Genomic DNA, 23,757 nt, shown 5'->3' on the forward strand with positions numbered 1-23,757 from the left:
ATGAGCCTGATAATCAGTTTCTATGGAATTACTAGGGACTCAAAAGGGCAGTTGAGGTGAGGAGCTACCTGTAGGGATGCCCGAGGCCACAAGGAAGCACCAGGAAAAAGCCATTTGTTTACAATACATGTGTATGCTCATGCTTATACATCTATTAATATTTATGAATAGCTGGAATTGATGAAGGAATTTTGTCTAATATGGTTTGAATCATGCAAAAGTGTAACATGCAAAACTGTAATAAATTTGGATAACACTGAAATGGCCAAATAATGCATGAGTAGCAGAGCCTTGAGTGAGCTATATTATCTTATCAAAAGTATTCTTAATATTTTCACCATGCCATCATTTGTATAAAACATACCACAGAGCATAACACTTTTTAGACAGATAACTGAATGGATATCTATCTCTCTGACTGAACTTTGATAATCTTTTTGCAAAGAATGAATGTTGGAGGTCTGGAAAATTTCATGAATATCAAAAACAGTGGGCCAGATTCTCACTTGGTGTAAATCAGCATAGCTCCACTGAAGTCAATGAAGCTGTGCTAATGTACACTACCTGAGCATCTGTCCAGTGTATTTAAGAGGATATGCTTTTTTATGCAGCACACATCCATTTTTATTTCTGTAGCATGTCATTGAAAAAGTGTAGATATCGACCTGAATCAATACTCCATACCCATATACTCCTAAACTTTGAGGGAAATTAACAGGGATCAAAATAGCATACCTGGACATTTGGACTGAAGGAAACCCCCAGGACAGAACAACCCCGAATGCAACCAAAAACTAAATTTTGCAAGGATTTTTAAAACAGTTGGGGCATTTTATAACCCTTAATAAAATTTACAGTTAAGCAACCTAAAGGCACAGTCTGGAACCCATTGAAACCAAAGGCAAAATTACCAATCATCAGGCCTTTAGAGATTACACCAAAAGCAATTACAGCCAATGAATCAAGTAAGAGATTGACTGCCTGAATGTGGCAGGTATATTATGGGTATTGTAGAGTGCTAGAGGCAAGATATTTATTAAAAAGGACCATTGCTGTGATCCAGTTTGTCAAACATAGAAATGAATGCCTCAATGCTAAATGAATATATTATTTGATGTTAGGCTCCTCAATCCAGAGTTGGGTACCTACATAAAAGTGGTTTGCTTTTCAAAAGAGCTGAACACCTGCAGCTCAGCCCTTCAAAGAGATTTATGGAAGCTGAGCAAATCAGGCCCCCTTTATGTGGGTACTTAAATATTAATTTACAACTGTAGCTTTGGGCACCCAACTTTGAAAATTGTGGCCTATGCATAGAAACATCTACATATATAAAAAAGTAATAAAAACCACACTAAGACTGTTTTGCTACTTACAAAAGCTTATTGAAGGCATAGCAACATATTTTCCTTTATACAGCATGGAAAGAAAGAAAATGTGAAGAGAGCTAGAAACAAGAATTAGTGTGTTCAGAGACATATATAAAGGAGCTCATAGTGTACCATTCAACACTGAATTGCCACAGTCCAGATTCTTTGTCTATTGTTCATTCTAATGCCAGACTTTCCACTTCATTTGACAGACGTCTGTGAAAGACTCCTCTTCTGGGAGTATGTTTGGCATTTTGTTGTTTTTAACTCTAACTGGCATGAGTAGCTGGACTAGTTCATTGTGCCTGGAGAAAGTAGATTTGGCTGCACTCAGGTATGAGGACCTTCAGCCAAAAGTTCTTGATCAGTGCCAAGTTTGATAATTAGCTATTCAGAATCAACCAAGCAATTGTGTGAAGGTTTTCAAAACTTGTCAGGAGCATTAAAGCTTTAAATGGTTTTATACCCTACAAGCTAAGCCATAGGAAAATGGAGTACAGTGACATGTGCTTCTAGAGATATATTATTCTGCTACTATACACTTACTATGTGAAAGGAATACCTGTGGTATTAAAAACCTTACAAATCTATGCTCAGTACCTGTTGTTACAGTAACTCATGCTCATGCTGCCTCTAAATTTCACAGTGCCCAGCCCTTTCAGTAAAACAAATATCAGGAAGCCAAGGGTTAAGCAATAGGACATTTCAAAGCTACAGAACCCAGGCATCCAATGAGGTAAGAAGATGATTCGGTGCATCTTGTACATCACTAATTTGTATGTTTCTATATTGTAACCAAAACATGAAAACATGATTCAAAAAGTCCATGAACAACATACATCATTCCAGCTAATGATAATGGAAGTTATATCATGAACCATCAATACGGATTTACATCATCAGAAAGAATGCTTCAGTTAGAATATGGAAGTAGACTTGTGGTATTGCTTCAGGTCATAAAATAACCATGAAAACTGGCATTAACTGACACCATGAGTGGCACTCTCATAAGACAGGCCAGGGACTGAAAAGGTTCGGAGTCCTCCAGTTTAGAGCTGAGGAACATCAGTGAGGCAGCACTAGATTCACCACATCACCACCTTCAAATCCCTCCTCGAAATTCAGTTTTGCTGTGATGCCTACATAAAATTTCACAACCGTTAGCCTGCTCATATGCAGAGACCACTGCTTATCATGCTAATATTATCTCATTGTTTACTTGTAATCTTCCACCTGTCTGTATCCATCTGCTGTCTCTTGTCTTGTACTTAGATTGTAAGCGCCCTGAGTCAGGGACCATCTTTTTTATTCTGTGATTGTACAGCGGTAGCACAATGGGATCCTGGTCCATGATTAGGGCTTCTAGGTACTATGGTAATACAAATAATAAATAACTCATCTTAAAACAACCTGCCCTCTGTAAGGGGCAGCATGGAGCTGTACATTCCCACCACATTGCTTGTTCCCCTGGGGTGGTTATATATCACTGGCCCATAGCCGTTCATTACCCAGTTCCCTGTACCAGTTCAGCTCTACCCACTTCCAGAGTGAGGGAAGGAAGATGACATAATCAGTCTGATTATCCCTTAACACCTGCAGTGGACATATAGGAAGGCCATAGGATAGTGTGTAGGGAAAGGACCTTCCTCCCTGTTAAAACCCCAAGACCTGGTCAACTCTACAAAGTTTTTCTGGCGTATTTGTGTCACCTTCAAATCACACCTCCTAATCAACACAGCTATGCCAGGAAACCTCCAGTGTAGATGCAGCTATGCCAACAGAAGAGTACTTCTGTCAGCTTGGCTAATGTCATTTGGGGAGGTGGTATTACTATGCCAACAGAACTCCTTCTGTCAGTTTATGCTGGACCTCTACTGGGCTGGGGTGGTGTGTGGGGGGCACTATGCCAGCATAGGCTCTATAGCGGAGACATGGCATTAAGTGGGCATGCAAATCAGGCCACAATCTGGGCCTTTGAAGACAAACTGTAGACAGTACTACAACCCAGCTCTCTTCAAAAAAGCGACATTCACTTTTAAAGGGAGCACGTAACCTCTACTGTTCTTCTTCTCTCTTTCTCTCTCTCTCTTCAATCTGAAAATTCTAAAAACTTAAAACTCTGAGTAATTAGCTTTAGAACAAATGCAAGTCTTGAATTAAAGAAACTCAAAAGGAATCCGCCCAAAAGGAATAACAATTATATGTGTTAAATGAAAAAGAAAATGATCTTAAAAGTAAGTCTAACACACCCTAGAATACTGCTATGAACCTGTCAGCACAAAGGAGTCTGCTCTGCTCTAGCTGTAAAGAAGATTTTAAGAACTTAGTGCATATAATCCAAGTTGTGCATTTTGGCTGGTCACTGGAAATAAAAAGTATTCTTGAAAAGAAGATTCAGGCTCCTTTATGAGCACTGCTAAATTGGGCAGTTTTCTGAAAGCATACCAAAGAGTATCACTTCCAGAACATTTCTTCATGAACTAGCATTATGCAAAAGAGGTGCATGAAATGGCATGTTATGAGCTCCCTATATGTAGCTATTCAATAATTATTTTGGTTTGAAAATCTGAATTTTACTTTGGTCATATGTATAACTTGGAGAAAATGACCTTCCAAATTTCTACAACATACTATTTGTAGCAAAGTAGAATTTTATTCCAGTTTTGTCTCAGGAAACCCATTAATTTGTCAGTGGCAATAGATGGGAGCTTCCCTTCATCTATCAAAATAATCATTGTACTTCTCTAAGGACCTGATTCTTTTCTTTTCTTTTCTATATACATTTTACAGGCTACATGTATTCTTTTGTTCAATCAGTTCTTAAATATGGTAGAATATTGACCATTCCAGTGGACTGAGACTTGAACTTAGAAACAGGGCACTTACTGAGAGCTGAGGACACTCGACAGCCTGGTAGAGTGCTGAGTAACATGCAGGACCCAAACATGGTTTATTTATTGTTGTCTATTAATTATGGAGTACCATGATTGAATACTAGTGAAAAGGAAAAGGAGAGCACATTTACAACTGAAGAATAAGACAAAAATCAGGAAGAGAAAAGGCAGGCTACTCTTCTCTGCATGTTTTGGTGTGTCTTGGGAAAGGAAATGTAAAACTTTGAGTTGCTTTTGGAAATGTGAAATAGGATTCATTATTTCCAGCTCTGAGCATGTCTTATTTATCACATTAGGCATTTCATTAAATGATAGTTTTCAGAAACCCATTTCATGTTCCTAGAACACAAGAATTACAGGTCAGTCTTTCACACAAACGCTACATTTACATTCGTGTATATTGTCTTTTGTGGATGGTGCTGAATGTTTTTGTTTCCAACCAAATGAAACCATTGCATAGACCATCTCTAAATTAAATTACACAAAAATAGCTCAGACAATTCATCATTTTGTTAATGTTACGTCTCTTTGGAGCTCACATTCACTGGAGCTCATTTCCACTGTTTCACAAGCAAATCTTGGACTTACCATGTACATGACTCACCACAGGCTAATTCAGGTCATTCCAAAATAAAACAATAATAATAGTAATCCCTGCTCTGTCCATATCTGCTCCATGTAATACTGAAAACAATTCACAAACACAAATAGTTTGTAGGTAGGGAAGGGAAATCGTGTTTCTTGTTAAAGCAAAACATTCATAATATAAATAGGAGGAATCAATTAAAATTAATACATCAAAGTCCAGATTTATTAAATCTTAATATCCAAACTTCCACATTTACTGAACTTCTAGTACGTCACTGATGCAATAGAGCCAATGCTAAGCTGCTGCTGAGCTCCATTTTGCCTTACTCTCCTGATACACTAAATTCCTGATTATCCTAAGTGGTTTGCAAAATTCGGATTCAACTGCAACTCTTATAAAGGCAATATTCCTTCTGATCTAAGTTGAAGCAAAGGATGAGAGCACAGCCAAGCTGTTTTCTATTTTATCATTTCTGGATACTTCATTGGGGTAGATTTTGATTAGCCCAAACATGACCTCAGAGAGGAGTAAAGACCTCCTAATCACAGCACAACTGCATTAGGGCTGTTCACACTGTGGCTCCTAGTACCCTATGGAGTGCAGCCTTTACATTACCACTGCTTCGCATTGTGATCAAGTGGGGGCAAAACAGGGGTAGGCAGAACCTTGGCTCCACTCCCCAACCTGCCACTAGATCTACCTAAACACAAGGAGGGGAAGTAAGCTACAACCTTTCCACGGCTGCAGTAATCTGCTTTCCTCAGAGAGCAAGAAGCAGAAGGGTGGAACTGTGACTCTTGGGCCATACTTTTTCCTGCTGTTCAGATGGGGGCATAGCTTCTACAGATCACTTTCACTCAGAGCTGAGCCTCGCTCTCAACTTCTTAGAGGAAAAGAAAAGGATATTTGACTCACAAATGCAGTAATGAGGAGCCCTGTCTTCATAGAGATCATGGGTTCCTGTGACCCAACCACTGAATTTGTTATACAAATGAAGTTTGCATTTTATCCACAATGGATGATTTCTGGCAACATGAGACTTAAAGAATTACCACTTCACTTGTTTAAAAGGTGGGAAATTGTAGCCAAATAAGCATGCAGATTGAAGTCTATGAAAGACACAATTCTTTCCCATCTGCATGGTGTCTGCAAGATTATCTTACCCATATTTCTGGAATCCTAGGAGCCTATCATGCATATACAGTAATAAAGTTCCTGTTATAAGGGTCTTCTCCACAGCTTATGACCTTTAAAAAAAGAGACAGGGCAACCACAGATTTCATGAACCATTCTTGACATATTTCAGTGTGGTGGTTATCACGCAGGAATTCATCAATGAGGCAGTACCAAAGTAAATGAAAATCAGAATGCAGTAAACCAAAAGTCTCTGTTGTTTAAGATAGATAGGCAGAAAGACATGTCTATGACTTTTGTTGGTATGCATATTTTTAGAGAAAAGACAATGAGGTAGATAATGTAGTTCCTATATGTCTTCTTTTCCTTTCATTTATTAAGAGGTTTGATTCAAATACATAGATGCATAAACACAAATAATCTCTACAATGGATTTTTTCCCCCAGAACCATTATTTTGATGAACTGGGATTTGTCTGAGTTATATTACAGTATATTATCCATATCATCCATACTGACATGTATTTTCTTTTTCTTGCATTTGATGGCATAATACAGATTAAAAGAAAAAAAATAACCATGGGGTGAGAATGTTAGCAGTCACAAGTACAAATTTCTGTAACATTCATCTGCCATGGGTGTATCCACACAGAAAAACCTAAAAAAGTACTAAAACAGAAGGGGGGAGGGGCAGGAGGAGAGACATGAAATTATTTAAGCTGCAACCGAATTAAAACTCTGGATCCAAATACTATCCTCCTCCCAAATTTGGAGCCATCCAACATCTAGATCTGTTATATGTAGCAGGAACACTTCTCTCAAAATAATTAAAATTCATAGTGTTTTCCTGAACATTTTTGAGATTTAAAAAAAAAATCTTAAAACCTCCTTTTTAAGTTGTTGGCACTTATTATGGTATTTAATTCTTTTTGTTTTAACTCTATCTTTGTTTTGTTACTGAACATACATTTTCTATCATTTATTTGAAGAAATGCAGTTTCTCTCTTTTGTTTCTCCACACAATATTCTTTCAGAATTCTCTAGAGTGGGCCTAACATCTTCCATTCCAAATTGTTGTCCATCCAATACGTTGCCAATATCCTCTCAAGGGCTATAGTCTGATTACACAATGGCACAAGGAGAGGGAAAGGAAGAGGAACAATTTGGTTTTGAAACATTTCCCCCTCTTACTTGCTTTCTTAATGTATCAGGGTGCTATACACATATTCTGAATGGACCTTTTGCCCTTTTAATTCAAACATGGGCCCTTTGGAACCAAGAATAAAATCTGTAGCATCACAACGCTTATATTTACTGAGGTAGAGAAACAAGTTAAAATACAAAGTTCTATTTTTGCAAACCCCTTAAATTCCTCATAGATATTGTTTTAGATTGTCATACCCATGAATTGCTCCTCTAAATTAAAGAAAAAATGAACCTTTTGCCTGTATACCAAAATAGCAAGGTAAAAACACCTTCTCTCATCTCTCTTCCATCTAAATACAGACAACAGGACGTTGTTATAGAGGCAAATATGGCAGATTCTTCCATTTCCTCACATTAAGATACATTTTAAAAAAATATTCACAATCATTTTAATCCTTGAGTAATTTGACTTGTAAGAAACAAAGCAAAACACTACGAAGAAAGCTTTTTAATCATTCCTAATTCCTTTCAAGGGGAAATCCATTGCCAAGGATTAGGTGCATGGTTTGCATCCACTCTGTTTAACATACACATGTGCAGTTAAAAAGCGAGCTACATCTCCACAACTGTGCACTTGTTTTCTTGCTATTCTTTATGCTTGAATTAGGTTTTGTGCTTTTATGTCCCTCAACTGTATTGCGTATGTTCACTGAAGCCTTTTTGACAAATCATGGCTTTAAGTTTTAATGCTGCTTCTGATGTTAAGAAACTGTTCTTTCATATTTTAAATCACAGAACAACAGATTGGGTGAGAGGGCATGGGGTAAAGTTTCAATTATTCTGAGTAGAGGGGGATTTTTTGTTGTTCGTTTATTTGCTAAATACCCTAACCACATCAATAGTACAACAGATGAACCAAGTAAAAGAACCTCCTGCATTCCACACTGAGGACATATTTACACAAAGCTGAGGTGCTAGCAATATATACATAGTAAAGATTCCAGTAAGACCACACCTAGAGATATCACTGTGACTTACCTTATATGGTCACAAATGCTGAAGATATGTATACTCTAGCAAAAATTACGTATCCATAGACTACATTCTTCATTGTTTGTATTCAAATAGATTTTCTAGGCCTGATCAAGGAGACTACTGGCATGAGTAAAGGTTTGCCTTAATTTTACATTGAAAAAATGGAATATAGTCCTTGCATAAGGAGCATAACATAGTAACAGAAGGCAGAAAAAGGAAAATTTCGGAGTTTAGTAATATCATAGCTCAAAGGAGTCCATTTAATTGAATCTAACATTTAAAAATGATGCCACCATATTGGGCAGGCTGCTCTTGCCTATGCTGGTGGGCAGCAAAAGTAACTTCACTCAACACATTAACTCAGGTGCATGGAGAAATCATTCTGTGATATTCACGTAGAAAAAATATATCACTTCTTGACATTATAGACCTTTTTTTGCTGCAACAAACTCCACCAAAGTGAACATATTCTGTATTAGTATAAAATAATAAAAATCTCCACTTCTGCCAAAACAAAACAAAAAAACCCCAACAGCTAAACACCCCTTATATCCTTAACACAGTGTTAGAACTCTGATGAGTGATACTTTTAGCTGAATTCTCCTCTTCTTTATATGTGAAACGGAGGAGATTTTGTATGAAAACACATACAACTCAGAACTGGTGAAGTCACTGAGCCAAGAGCAGTAAAATGGGGTTATGGTGACATTCTAGATTTATAAGACTATAGTCCTCCTTTTCCCCCCCGCACACACACACCACCACCACTACCTGACCCCACCCAAAAAAATTCCAGTCATTTTTGTTGAAGGTGACAGCAGCTGTTTATAGTAAGGGAAGAATCAGCATAGTTCAGTTACCAAAATATTCACAAAATATCACAAGGGGTTCAAAATTAAATCAATGCAAGTAATAAAATTAAAATGGGAGGTATGCACCCACAAGTATATTCTCTTTTAAAACACAAAATTGGTCCAAATATTCTTAAAAGAAGTTGCAATAGCTCAATGGATGCACTCAACAATAATACATTTCAATCAAATTAGCTAGTTAAATGGAAACTCCACCTAATTATTCCAATGCATATTTAGTGCTTTTCTGTTTAAGAAATGAGTCACTTACCTAAAACCCCCAGCCTGTAGTTGAGGGTTACAACAATGACATTTCCATAGCTTGCTAGAATGCTCCCATCAATCATGTTGCCAGTACCCTCCATGTAAGATCCCCCATGGATGTAGACCATAACGGGTTTCTTGTTGTTCTGATCATGAATGTCTGGAAAAAAATGCAAGTAAGGAAGACACAATAAAGTAATAAAAATATTGAAACAAAATAGGTAGTTGCTTTTTCACAAAAGTGCTAGTCAAATAATTTCTTTTCCCCATATTTTCAATTTTATCTACAGCTCTTCAGTCAGCTAGCTTTCCTCTGTGCTTTTACTTACGCCACTTCAGAGTGATCTACGTCAAACACCCAGTGGGTTTAGAAGCTGAGAAATTGTTTTTGGTACTTGTTTGTCACTTCCAAGTATATTGGAATATTCTCAGAACACTGGGAAGGCACTATAGTGTGTAAGAAATTTAACTGTAAAATAAATGAGAAGCCTCAGTACAAAATTAAATTGCACAGTAACTGGGGTCACTATTAGAATATTCTCAACATAAAATTCTAACTAATCCAGATAAACCAATACATTAAACCATAAAATAATACCATTGATCCAGTCTTCCCATTCCCTCAGCAACTGAGAGACATCTTTGTGGCAAGTATAAAGCTGAATTTCTTACTGCAATAACAGACAACATCTTAATATTAAATTAGCCAAATAAAAACTAAACATGGCAAATCATCTCCTGTTCAAACCTGTCTAGGAATTAACAAATAGGAGTAGCCCAATACTAAACATCAAGATTTTGTTCCCAAACAAAATTAAGCCTTTAGTGTCATGTAGTGCTTAATTAAAGTGACAAGGTGGATGATCTCGTTGGTAAAGAACTAGATTAAAACTCAGGAGCTCTCTGTGTTAGTCTATATCTAAACAAAAGCACATAACAGAATGATGAATATTGTACTCTGCTCAGTGAAGTACTGGAAAGCGTATTTGATGACTATTGCACAGGCTCAGATTAGCCCTTGAAATATAACAGATATTAAAATGGTTTCTATAACAATGGAACATCAAGAACTGCTCTAAAAAGCACCAAACCTTGTAAAATAATGTGTTTTATTTAATCTTCTCTTATTATCAAGTGTTACCTAAAGGCTTGATCTTACACCATTAAAGTCAAAGGGAGTTTTACTATTTGACATCAATGGGAGCGTGACTGGATCAAAATGAAGGCACTCAGTCCATCAGACTCTACTAGTCACCTGTTTATATCTCAAGTGACAATATATTTTTAAAACAATGAATGAACTATTTATTCCCTCTTTAGGATACTACTTAGCCTTAGAATAGGCATTCTGATTAATAAAACAATTATTGATCGAAATATAGCATATGTCTACCTTTCATAAGTAAGTAGAAATTGTTTTTGTTTCTTCTAACTGGTTATACAATCTGGTGTCACAAGTCATGGTACTGCCAGTTAGAAATTCATTTCTTGTATCAGTTATAAAAGAGAGGATGATATCTGGGCACTAGTAAGGCTTCTTTTAGAGTGCTCTGCACAGTTCTGGTCCCCTTACTGGAAAAAAGTATATTACAGCAATGAAGAAGGTACAATGGAGGGCAACTGATGTGATACAAGGGCCAGAGATTTGAGTTACTGTACTTTAAAAGGTTAGAGTAAATACAACAGGACTGAACTCTCAAGAAAAGAGGAGATTAAGAGTGACTTCACTGTGGTGTACACAATTCTAAACACAACTATTTGAGCTGGTGTCAGATATAAGAACCCAGGAACAAGATAGGAAATAACACTTAGAAAAGGCCAGGTATAAGGAAATTGGGCTAAATTTCTGTACTCTATTACATCTACCAACTATTCTCAAACTACCAAGGGTTATAATGTGAGCCCTAGCTCAGAGGTAATTAATGTAACTAATTCAGACATTTTAAAAAATCTGATGAGCATTTAAATGAAAATGGATAGTCAGTATAACTTAAGAAGCAAGGATGAGTACAGAGAGAAATATTAGGACTTCTTTCCATGTTTAAAAGATCCTAAAAAGCTTTACTGCCAAAGAAGGAAACGAAACTATCTCATTGTAACACTTGTTATGATATTTCCTGTGAACTTTAGCATTTCCTTTCAATGAATCCAATCCAACTTTCCCGGAGGTCGTTGAAAAGATCGTCACTGATTTCAATGGGAGTTGGGTCACGCTCAGATAAAATATGGCCTAGAAAACTGGCTAATTATAGGAGAAAATAGTGAAGCATCATCAATAGACTTAGTTTATTTTTGTGCCCTAGAAATAAACATATGCCAAGAAGAAAATTAAATAAAAACACCACAGATGAGTTTCAAAGCAATTTCATCCACCATATAGTTTGTGCATCTGGGGAGGGAAAGAAAAGTGGTAGAAATAGCAAGTGCTGTTTCATGAGTTTCATAAAGCAAGGTGAACTTACACATGCATGTTTTTAAATTCCATTTTCTTTTCCTATGCAAGAGTGAGGGGTGGAGGGAAGCATTTGGTTCCAAATAATATTTATGCATGTTACTCACTTCACACATACTTAGGGATAACCTTTATTCTTATCTCACGAGGGAGCTACAGTCATCTATATGCTAATTTGGGTTTTAAAAATAAAAAATAAAAATGGTTTCCAAACAAGAAGAAAATAAAGAAGCACACTGAAGTGCACTTTTGTCAACTAAGGGGTAAAAATCATGTTGAAATAATAATAATAAAAAGAAGAAGTTTATGTTCATGCATCAGGGTCGAGCTTGGGAAAAAAAATACCTTGATCTTCACCACGATCATTATTGGTTATATCATCTGCGCTTTTCTTTGTGTTGGCTCCTGGGGTCAGAGTGAGGAGAATAAAGGGAAAAAAGAGAATTCAAAAACAGCAGGTTCTCAAAAATTAAAAAACAAAATATAACTACTAGCCCCCAAAAATAAAAAAAAAAATTGAAAAATGTAACACAAAAAGTGAAAATCTGTTACATTTGAAAAAAAAAAGATGCAAACTGCACATAAACATAAGATGTCAAGAAGAACAAATCCAAAATATTATTTGAAAAAAATATATGTATATCTCTAGTAAATCCTGTGACAATGAAGCTATTTTGGTTAAAAGGCATTGCTGCAAAAACAAAAATAATGTGCAATTAAAAAGTAATATAAATAAAAATATTAAATCCACCAAATTATCAGTTTTTCATAAGAAATACAGGTATTTTTATTTATATCTGTAATCTTGCAGAAATTACCACCTTTTAGTCACTATCTGAATTAACTTAATACTTGAGTCATTCTGATTATGATTTATTAAATACTTTAATGAAAATAAAATTATGTATGAGTTTTATGTAACACTTGGTCTGGATCAAGACAATCCAGAATGCCCTTTATTCTTTAAATCCAATTTCCTAGGTAAGCAAAAAGATATTAAAAACACCAAATTTGAAAAACTGAAGAAATAAATTGTGAAAGACTCGCTCCAAGCTATGGAATCAGCCCACAATTAGCCCTGACTCACATGAAAGCGCATTGAATGGCCTTTACATAATCAGAAATTAACTGAAAATAGTTACTTACCATGACAATAAAACCATAATTATTTATCATAGACTTACTTAATAATAATAAACACTCACGTGTATTCATCATATTATATATTTGTCTTGTGCTCAGGAGAAAAAAGATGCAATGGTACAGATAGTTATAAGGCCATCTCTCCCCATCCTCAATTCTGATAATGAGTCTAAATCTTGTCTTTAAAATGTCATATAACTATTCTGGTGCTAGGCATCTGATCATGTATTGCTAACTGTACAGCAAATAGTTCACTGTAATGTGACCAGTTATCTGCTAGAGATTAAAATAAGAATAGAAAATTCATTTCCTCTCTAAGCACAGTTAGAATTGAAATGTGGCTTTAAAGATGAGTGATTAATGGGCTAAATCACCAAGCTAACTGGTATATGTCTTTATTGTCTTTACTGGGAAGTATATTTTCTGTTCAGATTGAAGTGGAGCTACATACTTTTTTATACAGGCAAAACATATATCTCACAATGAAACATATGGTAGGATCTGCTATAACAATATGTTTTCTTTTACAATTTATGCTGATTCCATAGTTGGCTCAATCCTCCTCCTATTGTATTCAGTAGCAAAACTCTTACTGACTTGACTGAGTTCAGGATAAGGGCCTATTCTCTGTAAATCTCACTTGGTAACTTTAGTTTCCATATTGACATTAAATTACTTAAATATTTTGATGTACTCACAGGTTTGTGTTCAAAAAGCTTTAAATGAATGGAGTTGAACAAAAAAATCAGTCTATTGTGTTCAGAATTTTTAACAAGTACCAATTTTCCATAGAAAATTGTCACTTTATTTTTCTTCTACTTTTCTATTTAAAACTAAATTAGAAAAAACACCACTAATTAAAGGTAAAATATTCCAAGACAATACAATGGTCACTGCAAATAAGAATGGAATGTACTAAAAATATTATTAGTTCAACAAGTGGTGTTGAAATGTGTCCTGTACATCGTTTTGCTTTATGCTACCATCTTGACAAGAAAGCAGTGCATCCGATGAAGTGAGCTGTAGCTCACGAAAGCTCAAGCTCAAATAAATGGGTTAGTCTCTAAGGTGCCACAAGTACTCCTTTTCTTTTTGCGAATACAGACTAACACGGCTGTTACTCTGAAACCAGATTTTATATGTGAACATTCAAGGAGAGCTACTCACATAAGGTCCCTATAGCTGGAATTTAAAGCCAGATGAATTCAAATTAGAAATAAGGCACATAAAAAAACAGTGAGGGAGATTAACCATTGGAACAAACTACTAAAGACAGTGGTGGATTCTCCATCTCTTGATGTCTTCAGATCAAGACTGGAAGCTTTTCTGGAAGATACGATTAGTCAAACACAAGTTATTGGGCTCAAAACAGGAGTAACTGGGTGAAAATTCTGTGTTACACAGGATGTCAGACTAAATGATTTGATGGTCTATTCTGGCCTTAAAATCTATGAATTTATTAGGTTGATCTCAGATGCAGAGCAGAAATTCCAGGCACCAAACAGGGATTTGTGCCACCTAGTCTCCAAAAATAGTCTGAGTAAGCTTCTGGAAAGGTGATTCAGTCAAAAGAGAGGAGTGTTGCCTTAACAAATCCCTTTCCAAATGCTACCCAAGGAAAAAAGAGATTGTGGTCAAATGTAAAAAGTTATTCCACCAGTGAGGTGGAAAAACCATGAAGCCTAAAGGTAAATGGATGAATCATACATATCCACTTATACTATATCTACTAGGGTCAAGTTTGTACACCTATAGCAGCAATCCAGTACATACTGATGTTAGGCCTCTCCTGGAGGACATTTCCTAATATACATACAACAATAGATGAAAATCATGTGTCAAATACAAATCTGCCATATTAACCACAGGAAATTGTTTTCATGTCACTAATACAAATAAAGAAATGCTACAAAACATACACCCATTAAAATGCTATCTGTACACTTGTAATGTCATATACAACCATTCAAACCATCATTCATTCTTTTGGGAACTTTGAATGTGTGTGTGTGTGGGAAACAGATGAGGCTATATTCTCCTATCATGCATATGATTGCTCACATACTATAAAAAAGGCAAGGGACATGGCCATAAGGTAATGGTGAGAAACTGCAGATAAAAATTGTTTTGGATGCAGAACATCCTGGAATACAATCAGCTGTGGTGGTCCAGGATAACTAGTGGGATATATGAGTAATTCACATGGTACTATGTAAATAAACCTTTGATGAGAGTTTACTACATTTTTTGATACATTCAGGGATAGTTCAGACAATGCAGCCAAAACTTCAGTTTCCAGATATTGTCAGGCAAGTTCAACCCCACCAAGGACTAGCTGAATTGTTAGAGCCGTACTGATTTCCGATTCTCACATGCTGTATGGGGTGACGTGTGTACAGTCTGTGATGACAGAGCTCTGTGATAAGAGTTTAAGTACCATGAAGGGAAGCAGGATCTCTCTACCTCTATCATAGGACACCGCTCAGGTTTCCCTTTTCTTTTAAAACAGAAAACTTCCATCTGCTGTTCCTCTAACTCACTGTATTCCCTGCACAAATATACATATACACCAGTTCTGGACACAGTACCTATTCCCCACCCCACAGGGCAGAACACCCTTGTCCAGATGGCAGTGCATAGGGTTTGAGGCATACTAAGATAAGGTAGACAAATGCACACCAAAGCTTGGGCTTTGCAGGCAGGGAGCAGTTATCTAGACAAATGGTTTTGTGGAAGGCTTCAGCTTTGCTTTAATATGTCATAGAGATGGTAATGATTCAGCTTCTTTGACCAGATAAGAAACGTGCAAGGATATGAAAGATTTTTTTTAATTGTCTATCTGGCGATCATTGAACTAAACAGTTAGTGCTGCCTTCTACACATGCTCCTATGCATTCCAAGTACGCATGCAACAAGCGAATTTGGCGGTCTATCAATCATCTTAACAGAAAGATATTTTTTTTCTCTTTTAATTCTTGATCCTGAGCCCACTAAATAATTACTTCAGTGTAACATCAGTCCCTTACACAGGAAGTGATAAATAGTGGAGTGATGGTGGAGTGATGGAGGATTATGGTACCAGTAGAGCTAGAACTGCCTATCTGGGAGCCAGGCTCACCCTCCCTCATGTAGTAGCAACAGTCCAATGGTTGGTATTAGGGTTCTGGATCTGGAAAGCATGCAGAAAAGCAGTGAATATCAGCAGCCAGACACTCCATTTTGCCCTTTTCATTTTGTGTGTCAGTGTAAGATAGTTAAATTTGATATCCCTGAATAAAATGCCTTCTGTCTATTTTGCAAAGTGGTGGTTAGCCACCTCTACTTTCAGCAGACCCTGAGAAAAGAGAATTTAGGAACTCTAAATTAGGTATGATGAGATGCAAACACACTCCAGTGCACATAACAGGACTGCAGTACATGGGGGATGTAAAGGGTATGGAATATGACTTTGCAATGTCACACATTATGCTTTTTATTCTTTACAGCCTGAAGGAGGAACCATGGACTCACCTGTGCCTCTATATAATGTAACATTATTTCCATGTGTACTTACCTATTTGTTGAGTGAACAAATTGTTTCTCTTTTATTTGCTATATTTCATTCGCTGTGAGATGTTTTTATTGTTAATTAAAAGATAGTGTCTGTAGTATTTTTTTTTTGTCAGCTTAATCTACTGCATCACATACAACAACCTTGAAGTCATGGTCAAACGATTCTGACCACACTGTCTTTCCCACATTACTAAATGAGGAGGGATCCTAGATAGATCAAAGGGAATTCCAGAGTGGCTTCTGGAATGGAATCAGCTGATGACCACTGATGCACATTATTAGAAGTATTAATTTAGACAGTGCCATAAATTTACATGGCACTTCACAAACAGAATAAGAAATAATAGGGAATTGAAGTTCTGGGCTACCAGGGCCAAAATATTTATGTGAAACATGTAGTATTTTAAAACGTGCATTAAATGTGCTTCAGATAGTCTTGGTTACATTTAGGATAATATTTCTATGAAAGTTCAGGTTTCTGAAGATGTTGGGATCCTGTTCTGTACATGACAACTGGAACAAGGTATCAATTAAGGATACATCTGACCAAATGCTGGATGACGTCTTGGCTGGTGTTCCGGAATACATCTAAGAGGCTGAGCCAAAACCTGTTGGAATGGCTCCCAATGACTTTAGTGAGTTCTGGATCAGGAATTTTTGTCAGTCAGAAAACATTTTTATTGTTTCTTTGGTATTTATGGTCCTTTGTTGTTGTTGTTTTTTAAATTTCCTCTTTCTGAAATGATATCACATGCTACTCCTTCAGGCACTCAGATCCTAATTCTGTATTCACTTAATTTCACTTGTCTACAAATATCTGTGGATTAGGTTCAGGTTAAATCAGTTTCTCAAAGCAGACTGTGCCTCCCCTGTTCATTCTACATAGAAGCTATCATATATTAAGGAGTCATGTCACCTCATGTAAGTCATATATGCATCAAATGATTCACATTCTCCTTGACTATGAACAAAAATGTCATTCAGATATAGCATTTCTGGAGTTGGGGCACCTTTCTGATTTATCCACAATCTGTTGTAAATCCACTGTCTTCTTCATCCTCCCATGTAAAAGCATTATCTATCTGTCTATCTATCTAAACAGCGCTGCTTATTGGGATGCGGTATATAAAGCCATATCAGCATGGAAGGGGTTAAGGAACAGTGGTCCCACCCCTCCACACCTGCAAATCATGCCAGGACTGGAAAGAGGGTTAAAAGGAGGGAATTTCACTCAGATGGAGGGCTAACCCAGGGAAGGGAGCAGGCTGTGGAGCTACCTAGCTCACAAAGAGAGGTCTGACAGTCAGCAGAGCCTCTACACTCAGCAAATAAGGACACAGATGCTCTAGGCCAAGAAGGGGAAAGAGACTATGACGTGTACTAGAGACCCAATGATTTCTGTGGTAGACTGAAATTCTTGCACAACCTTCGTAAGTGAGAGAGGCCAATATCTTCACTGATGCCACATACAGGTTTCTTTTAATTTCCATTATGATTTTATTTAACCTTGTTTCCTGTGTGTGGATTGTTTTATTTGTTTTGGCTGGGACCCTAAGGGTATGTCTACACTGCATTCTGCCTGGGCTTTTACTCAGGTTTAAAGCCCCCCTTCCATCCACACACAAAATCATTCTGACTTGGGTCAGCAAGCACTCAGGACCTGTGTCATAAATATAAAGGGAAGGGTAAACACCTTTAAAATCCCTCCTGGCCAGAGGAAAAACCCTTTCACCTGTAAAGGGTTAAGAAGCTGGGAGTTATCTACATCTTGTCCCAGCACAGCTGGAGGAAACTTCCAGATCCAGCACAGCTCTCTGATCCATCTGCACCTCCTAAGGCAGCATATTCATAAGGCAGCAACTCTCCCATGGTAGTACAAGAGCTGTGCTCACAGGCTGTCCCTCCGGATAATTTCACCTGAATAGTAGGCAGCCAATGTAAGATAAAGTAGGTCAGATTTATATTAGGCTTGAGAATCCCCATGGTATTAAAGTTGAATGACATTACAGACAGTGACTCCAGCACCTATCGTGCAGTGCACCTGTGGGTAGACTTTGGAGGGGTCAAGGTAAGGGGAGAGAATGCTGATGATCCTGCTTTTTCAATCCCCATCCAGGATTGACCTGATCTGACTCCCATCCATATGCATTTGTGTATTGGACACATGTTCAATGCTAGCTTATGCATTAATTATTAAATTAGTACTTGCTGTTGTCTGTTGCTGTATGAAATTATTCTGCAAAAAGGGTTATATTCAAAAGCAGAAAGTTTGAATCAAAGGAAACTTTTATAACAATTGAAATAGAATGTCTATATTCAATGCAAAATAAATAAAAAATATTCAGTTGTGAGAATTTTGCTTCTGTATATTTTCTTTCTTTCTTTCAAATGTTTCCACCCCTTGAGCAGAGCCTCTGTAATTCCTCTAACAGTTGCCTTAAGTGATTTCAAGGGGATCTTCAAACACAAATTAGATGCCTCTCATCTCTCCCTCTTCTAATTGACAACAAGGCTTGGATCTCTATTGTCCTGACTAATATTTAATGCTGAAGTCAATGTCAAGATTTTTCACTCAGAATTTTACTGCAAATGTTTCTGATTTAATTGAATGGATGCATTTTTTGAACTGCTACTCTGTCACTTAGTAACCAAAAACAAAATTAAAATGGTCATCATTTGATAGGAACCACACAAAAAATTGCTTTGTATTCCAACTGCTATCTCTGTATAGAAGCAGCATTTAACTAATGGACACTCAAGATAATTGAATTTGTGTTCCTTCACAGTAGCACTTTCCTAATGGCATCAGCTGTAACAGTTTGAAACTCACTGCAATCCCAGGCCGCAGTCACTTTCAAACGGCTGCTCTCAGCACAGCCAGGAAAATGCTCCTGTCCAGGATAAGAGACTTAATTACGTCAAGTGACAATGTTATTGAACATTCATGCTTGGCTGGACTGAATAAATGCAGTATCCCTGAAAGCTCTGTGCTCAATGTAGAAGAGAAAGACACCAACAATATTAAACATTATTTCACATACTCCTTTTAACACAATAGAAATGGGCCAAAACCCAAAAATATTTACACAAAACTACATAAAAAAAAATTTAATGTTGCAAAGTGAAACACTAAATAAGTCTGGGAATACTAATGGATGCAAGTGCACAGTCAGCTCTCTGTGCTTATATATTAGTATAATTATATGGCCACATCCTTGTCTTTCAGTATTATTTCTTACATCATTCAAAGCATGGATTAATCAATAAATAAAAGAGGAGTGAAACATGTACCATATTAGAAGAGAAGGGTGAACACTGAATAATTGCATCCCCCAAAGAGCAAGGAAGGAATTGTTACTCTTTCCCTGTGGTTTTGCCACACTTCCCAATTGTTTATGGTAGTGAATACACTGATGTACTGCCCCAGAAGAACCCAGGAAGCAGACTGTGACTCAGACAGTTTCCTGTTGCTCTAAGCAAGGATGTACCTATCACCATATACATGGTGCAGCATGTGTTCCTTGGAATGCCCAGGCAGTTACACTGGCCAACATATTTGAGGTGCGTGGAATCATTCAGTGAAGGATGGAGGTGTCATGGAAGCAGCTGTCCTACCACTTTCTGTATAGTGTATGGGAGATCTTTGTCCTGAGCGCTCCCCCTGCAATGGCACTCAGAAATGGCCTGGGACCCAGGCACAGAGGAGGACTGCTACATTTGTGGATATGCAGAGCAGTAACAAAGCACTTTGAAAAAAATAATACAGTAGAACCTCAGCATTACTAACATCCTGGGAATGTCTGTAACTCTTATATGTTCATAACGCTGAACAAAACGTTATGGTTGTCCTTTCAAAAGTTTACAACTGAACATTGACTTAATACAGCTTTGAAATTTTACGGTGCAGAAGAAAAATGCTGCTTTTAACCATCTTAATTTAAATGAAACAAGAACAGAAACAGTTTCCTTACCTTGTCAAATCTTTTTGTTTAAACTTTCCCTTTATTTTTCTAATAGTGTATTTTTAATGCAGTACTGTATTTGTGGGGGTTTTGTTTTTTTCTCTGCTGATGCCTGATTGTGTACTTTTGGCCCAAATGAGGTTTCTGGTTGAGCGGTCAGTTTGTAACTGCGGTGTCTGTTACTCTGAGGTTCTACTGTACTTCCATATGTAGGACTTGATCCTCAGCTAAACTGACTTAATCCTTGAACTGTAAGAGTGCCAGACTAGGAACTATCTTTATGTTACATTTTATACAGTACATAGTCCAATCAGACCCTTATCTCTCGTTTGGACCCCCTAGGTGCTACTGCAGTAGCAACAACAAAATGATTAAGCACCATAAGCACATATAGAGCTATGCAGAATTACACCAGCTGAGGATCTGCCTCTATTCACATTGATGTGTTTCTCTTTCCTGCTGGGGGCTGGTTGCTATTAACTTGTGTTACAAGTGAAATTCAAAATCTGAACATTAATCACTGTGAAAGAGACCTTTTGATCATTAAAAAGAGAAGGCGAAAACAAGCTTGGCCATATGTGATGCAACTTCACAAGCTGGCTTTAAAACAAAAACCCATTGCAGACTGTGAGTCTGTGAGAATGCACCCTGCTCCACTCAGTATAAACAGTTTAATGTGTTAACAGCTCTACTGGCTGTTGAAAATCAAATGATTTATACTCAGGTTCTTTTAAGCACCTTGCTGTTCAGAGGTTTTGCTTTGTGATTAGTAAGCCAAAATAACCCAAGGCATCTTGTGATTTCAAAGCATCTGTTAGATAGACTTCTCTCTAGAATAGGGCAGTCTGCTGTAGTGTTGATTCCACAGCAAGTGTCATAATGAATTAATAAGTAACTAAGTATATAATGGGCCAAATTTTGCCCCCCTGTTCCACCTTGCTCTAACAGTGAAAAGCCAAGAGAAAGTTGACTTAACCACCCCTTGTAGCTTTCCCCACTGTGGGGGATCTCCAGGTGATGTAGAACCAACATGTCAAATTAACGCCCCCTTCAGTGTTGAATCAGGCTGATGGCGTGGTCAGAGCAATGTTGTACTCGACCAATCCTCAACTGATGAAGCTGCTCACTGGAAGACATTATCAGCAAGTGCAATTTAGAGCAGCTGAGGAATAGTTCTAAGATCCTGTTTATGCACAGTTTGTGGCCTGATATAACCAGATTGGTTTAGGAACTGATTTAGCACCCTTTGACCCAGAGTGGACAGAGTGTAACTGCATGTGTACACTAGGCCTAAAACACGCTGAGTCAAACAGACCACCCCAGTTTGGGCCAACTCCCAAGACTCGGTCATATTAAAAGGAGGCATAACGCTGCCTTTGCCACTCTCCTTGGCTGTGCTGGTTGGAGTTTGGCCACAGATGAGCATTCAGTCCAGTGAGTCTCAATCAGAATCACAACCGTAAGGTACAATGATTTCATGAACTTAATTTGTCCCTAAAGAAAATCACTTTTAATTTTCTTGGATTATCACAAGTTAAGCACTTTTCTTCAGACACTCAGCGTGGTGGGCCCTAGACAAACAACTAAGGCCTAAAACCTGCAGGTGGAGCTCCGCCCCCAGATGGAGCCCTACTGTCTTACATGGTGCTTTGTGTGGATGCAAGGATCCAATTGCCAGATCGTGGCCTAACTCCTGCAAACGATGCACAGAGGGGATATAATGTTACTCCTAAATCGGTGAACTAGTTGTTTCAACATTTCCTTTTTTAGCATGAAACACGTAAGGGAAACTCTGAAGGTGAATGACTGGCATTTTATACCCATTCTCCCCGCCCCCAACAGAGCCCATCCCTTTTTCAAAATAGGGAAATGTTTCATGAGGTGATTTGTGGGAAGTTCACAATTTTGCCCCTTCTGAAATCTCCCCACCTTTGCAATAAAAAAGCTCAATCATTAGTAAAAAGAGGCAAACTGCACCATGGACCAAATTACCTATTTTTTTTAAAAACACTTACAATAAATTCTAGCTTCTCTTGAGAATACACATGGAGGGACAAATCCCCTGTAGAGGGTCACCTGGCAGCACATCTGGTCAAGTTCTGCTCTAAAAGGGAAAGGGGCAGTGTGGGGACAGGGCCTAAGGATCTGCTGATAAACTGTTCTCTGTAGGGTCCTCATTGGGTGGAGTTGCTGTGTAAGGGACCAGGAAGGCTAGTCCGGCCATTTGGCTGTAGTAATCTATGCAAAGTGATATTGAACCTGGGGAGAGAGCTCCTATCCCATTCTATCTGCCTTTCACCCAGATCTGGCTACTCAAGAAGAATGGTGCTTTAGGAGTTTCACTGTGGTGAAATTAGTCTTTTTATCCACAGTTCTTTTCTAGGTGCTCACCCTACCAAGAAGGATACTGGGTGAATCATCCACCCTCAGTGTTGCCATATTTTTCAATTATATCACAAATCTTCATGATAGCAGGTGTTTTGTTTAAAGCTCCAGCTCTAGGAGTCATGTCATTACATAAAAATCTTAGCATCCATCCCTAATGGTTGCAGAGAAAAAACTATATAAATGTGACCCAAGAGTACACTAAATAGTTGAAAACATCAGGATTTACTTATTTTTTTTAAAAATCTCATTATTTTGTGGCCTGCCTCATAATTTTTGAACACATGGAGTTGGCAATGTTGCACCTGTATTCAGATACCAACAGCACACATGCACTTGTACACGTACACACTCTCTCTCTTTCTCCGATCCAAAACAAAGCATAGATTAGTATATCTCTTGAGATGTTGAAAATATAACTCCTTATGTCCAACTACGGTTAATAGTCCTGTCAACATTCTCTTATTTTAGTAGGTCTAAATCAAAACTAAAAAAAGCAAACGTACATTTGCCTGAAACTTGGCATTCAGACCATGGACTTTACTAGTTTATTTATGTATCTAACATATTTAGGGGAGGGAAAGGGAGAGGGAGGAGAGAAGTCAGAAAAGAAACTGCTGCTCTTATGATCTGGTAAAATGTTCTCTGATTCTACCATGCTCTCTCCTTTATGATGACAAGATAGAAACAAGTAGCCTAATTCTATCCTTACTTCTCTATGAGCCATATGAAGTCAAAGGGAACAAGTTAGGGAAGAATGTGGCTCATATAGCTTTAAAAATTCCTCATTTTGTTTATTATTAAAACTTTAGGTTATTACAGCTAAAAAGATGTGAACTTCTGCCATTTATTTTTCCACTAGTCGTGTTTGTTTATACTTGCATTTCACTCATCCTGGACAAGGAGATTAGACAGATCAGTTTCCCTTTTGATTTCACCTTAAGCCATTTCACCACTGGGCTCTCCTGAGCCAGAATAATGTTG

At 37.5% G+C, this 23,757-nt stretch overlaps 1 protein-coding gene across 6 annotated transcripts in view; it reads right to left on the bottom strand.

The window, feature by feature from the left end:
* The window catches only part of NLGN4X (neuroligin 4 X-linked), a 251,139-nt gene that overhangs the window by 91,135 nt on the left and 136,247 nt on the right, over positions 1–23,757 (bottom strand). For 5 of the 6 annotated variants that reach the window (XM_073354245.2, XM_073354254.2, XM_073354274.2 and 2 more), the window contains exons 3-4: positions 12,077–12,136; positions 9,287–9,439 (exon numbers count right to left, since the gene is read on the bottom strand). In XM_073354245.2, the coding sequence (XP_073210346.1) occupies positions 9,287–9,439; positions 12,077–12,136 (213 nt within the window). The remainder of the gene's footprint in view (positions 1–9,286; positions 9,440–12,076; positions 12,137–23,757) is intronic. The other variant, XM_073354294.2, reaches the window with a different exon arrangement.

The sequence above is a fragment of the Lepidochelys kempii genome, chromosome 1 (assembly GCF_965140285.1).
Source record: "Lepidochelys kempii isolate rLepKem1 chromosome 1, rLepKem1.hap1, whole genome shotgun sequence".
NCBI classification, from domain to species: domain Eukaryota; kingdom Metazoa; phylum Chordata; order Testudines; family Cheloniidae; genus Lepidochelys; species Lepidochelys kempii.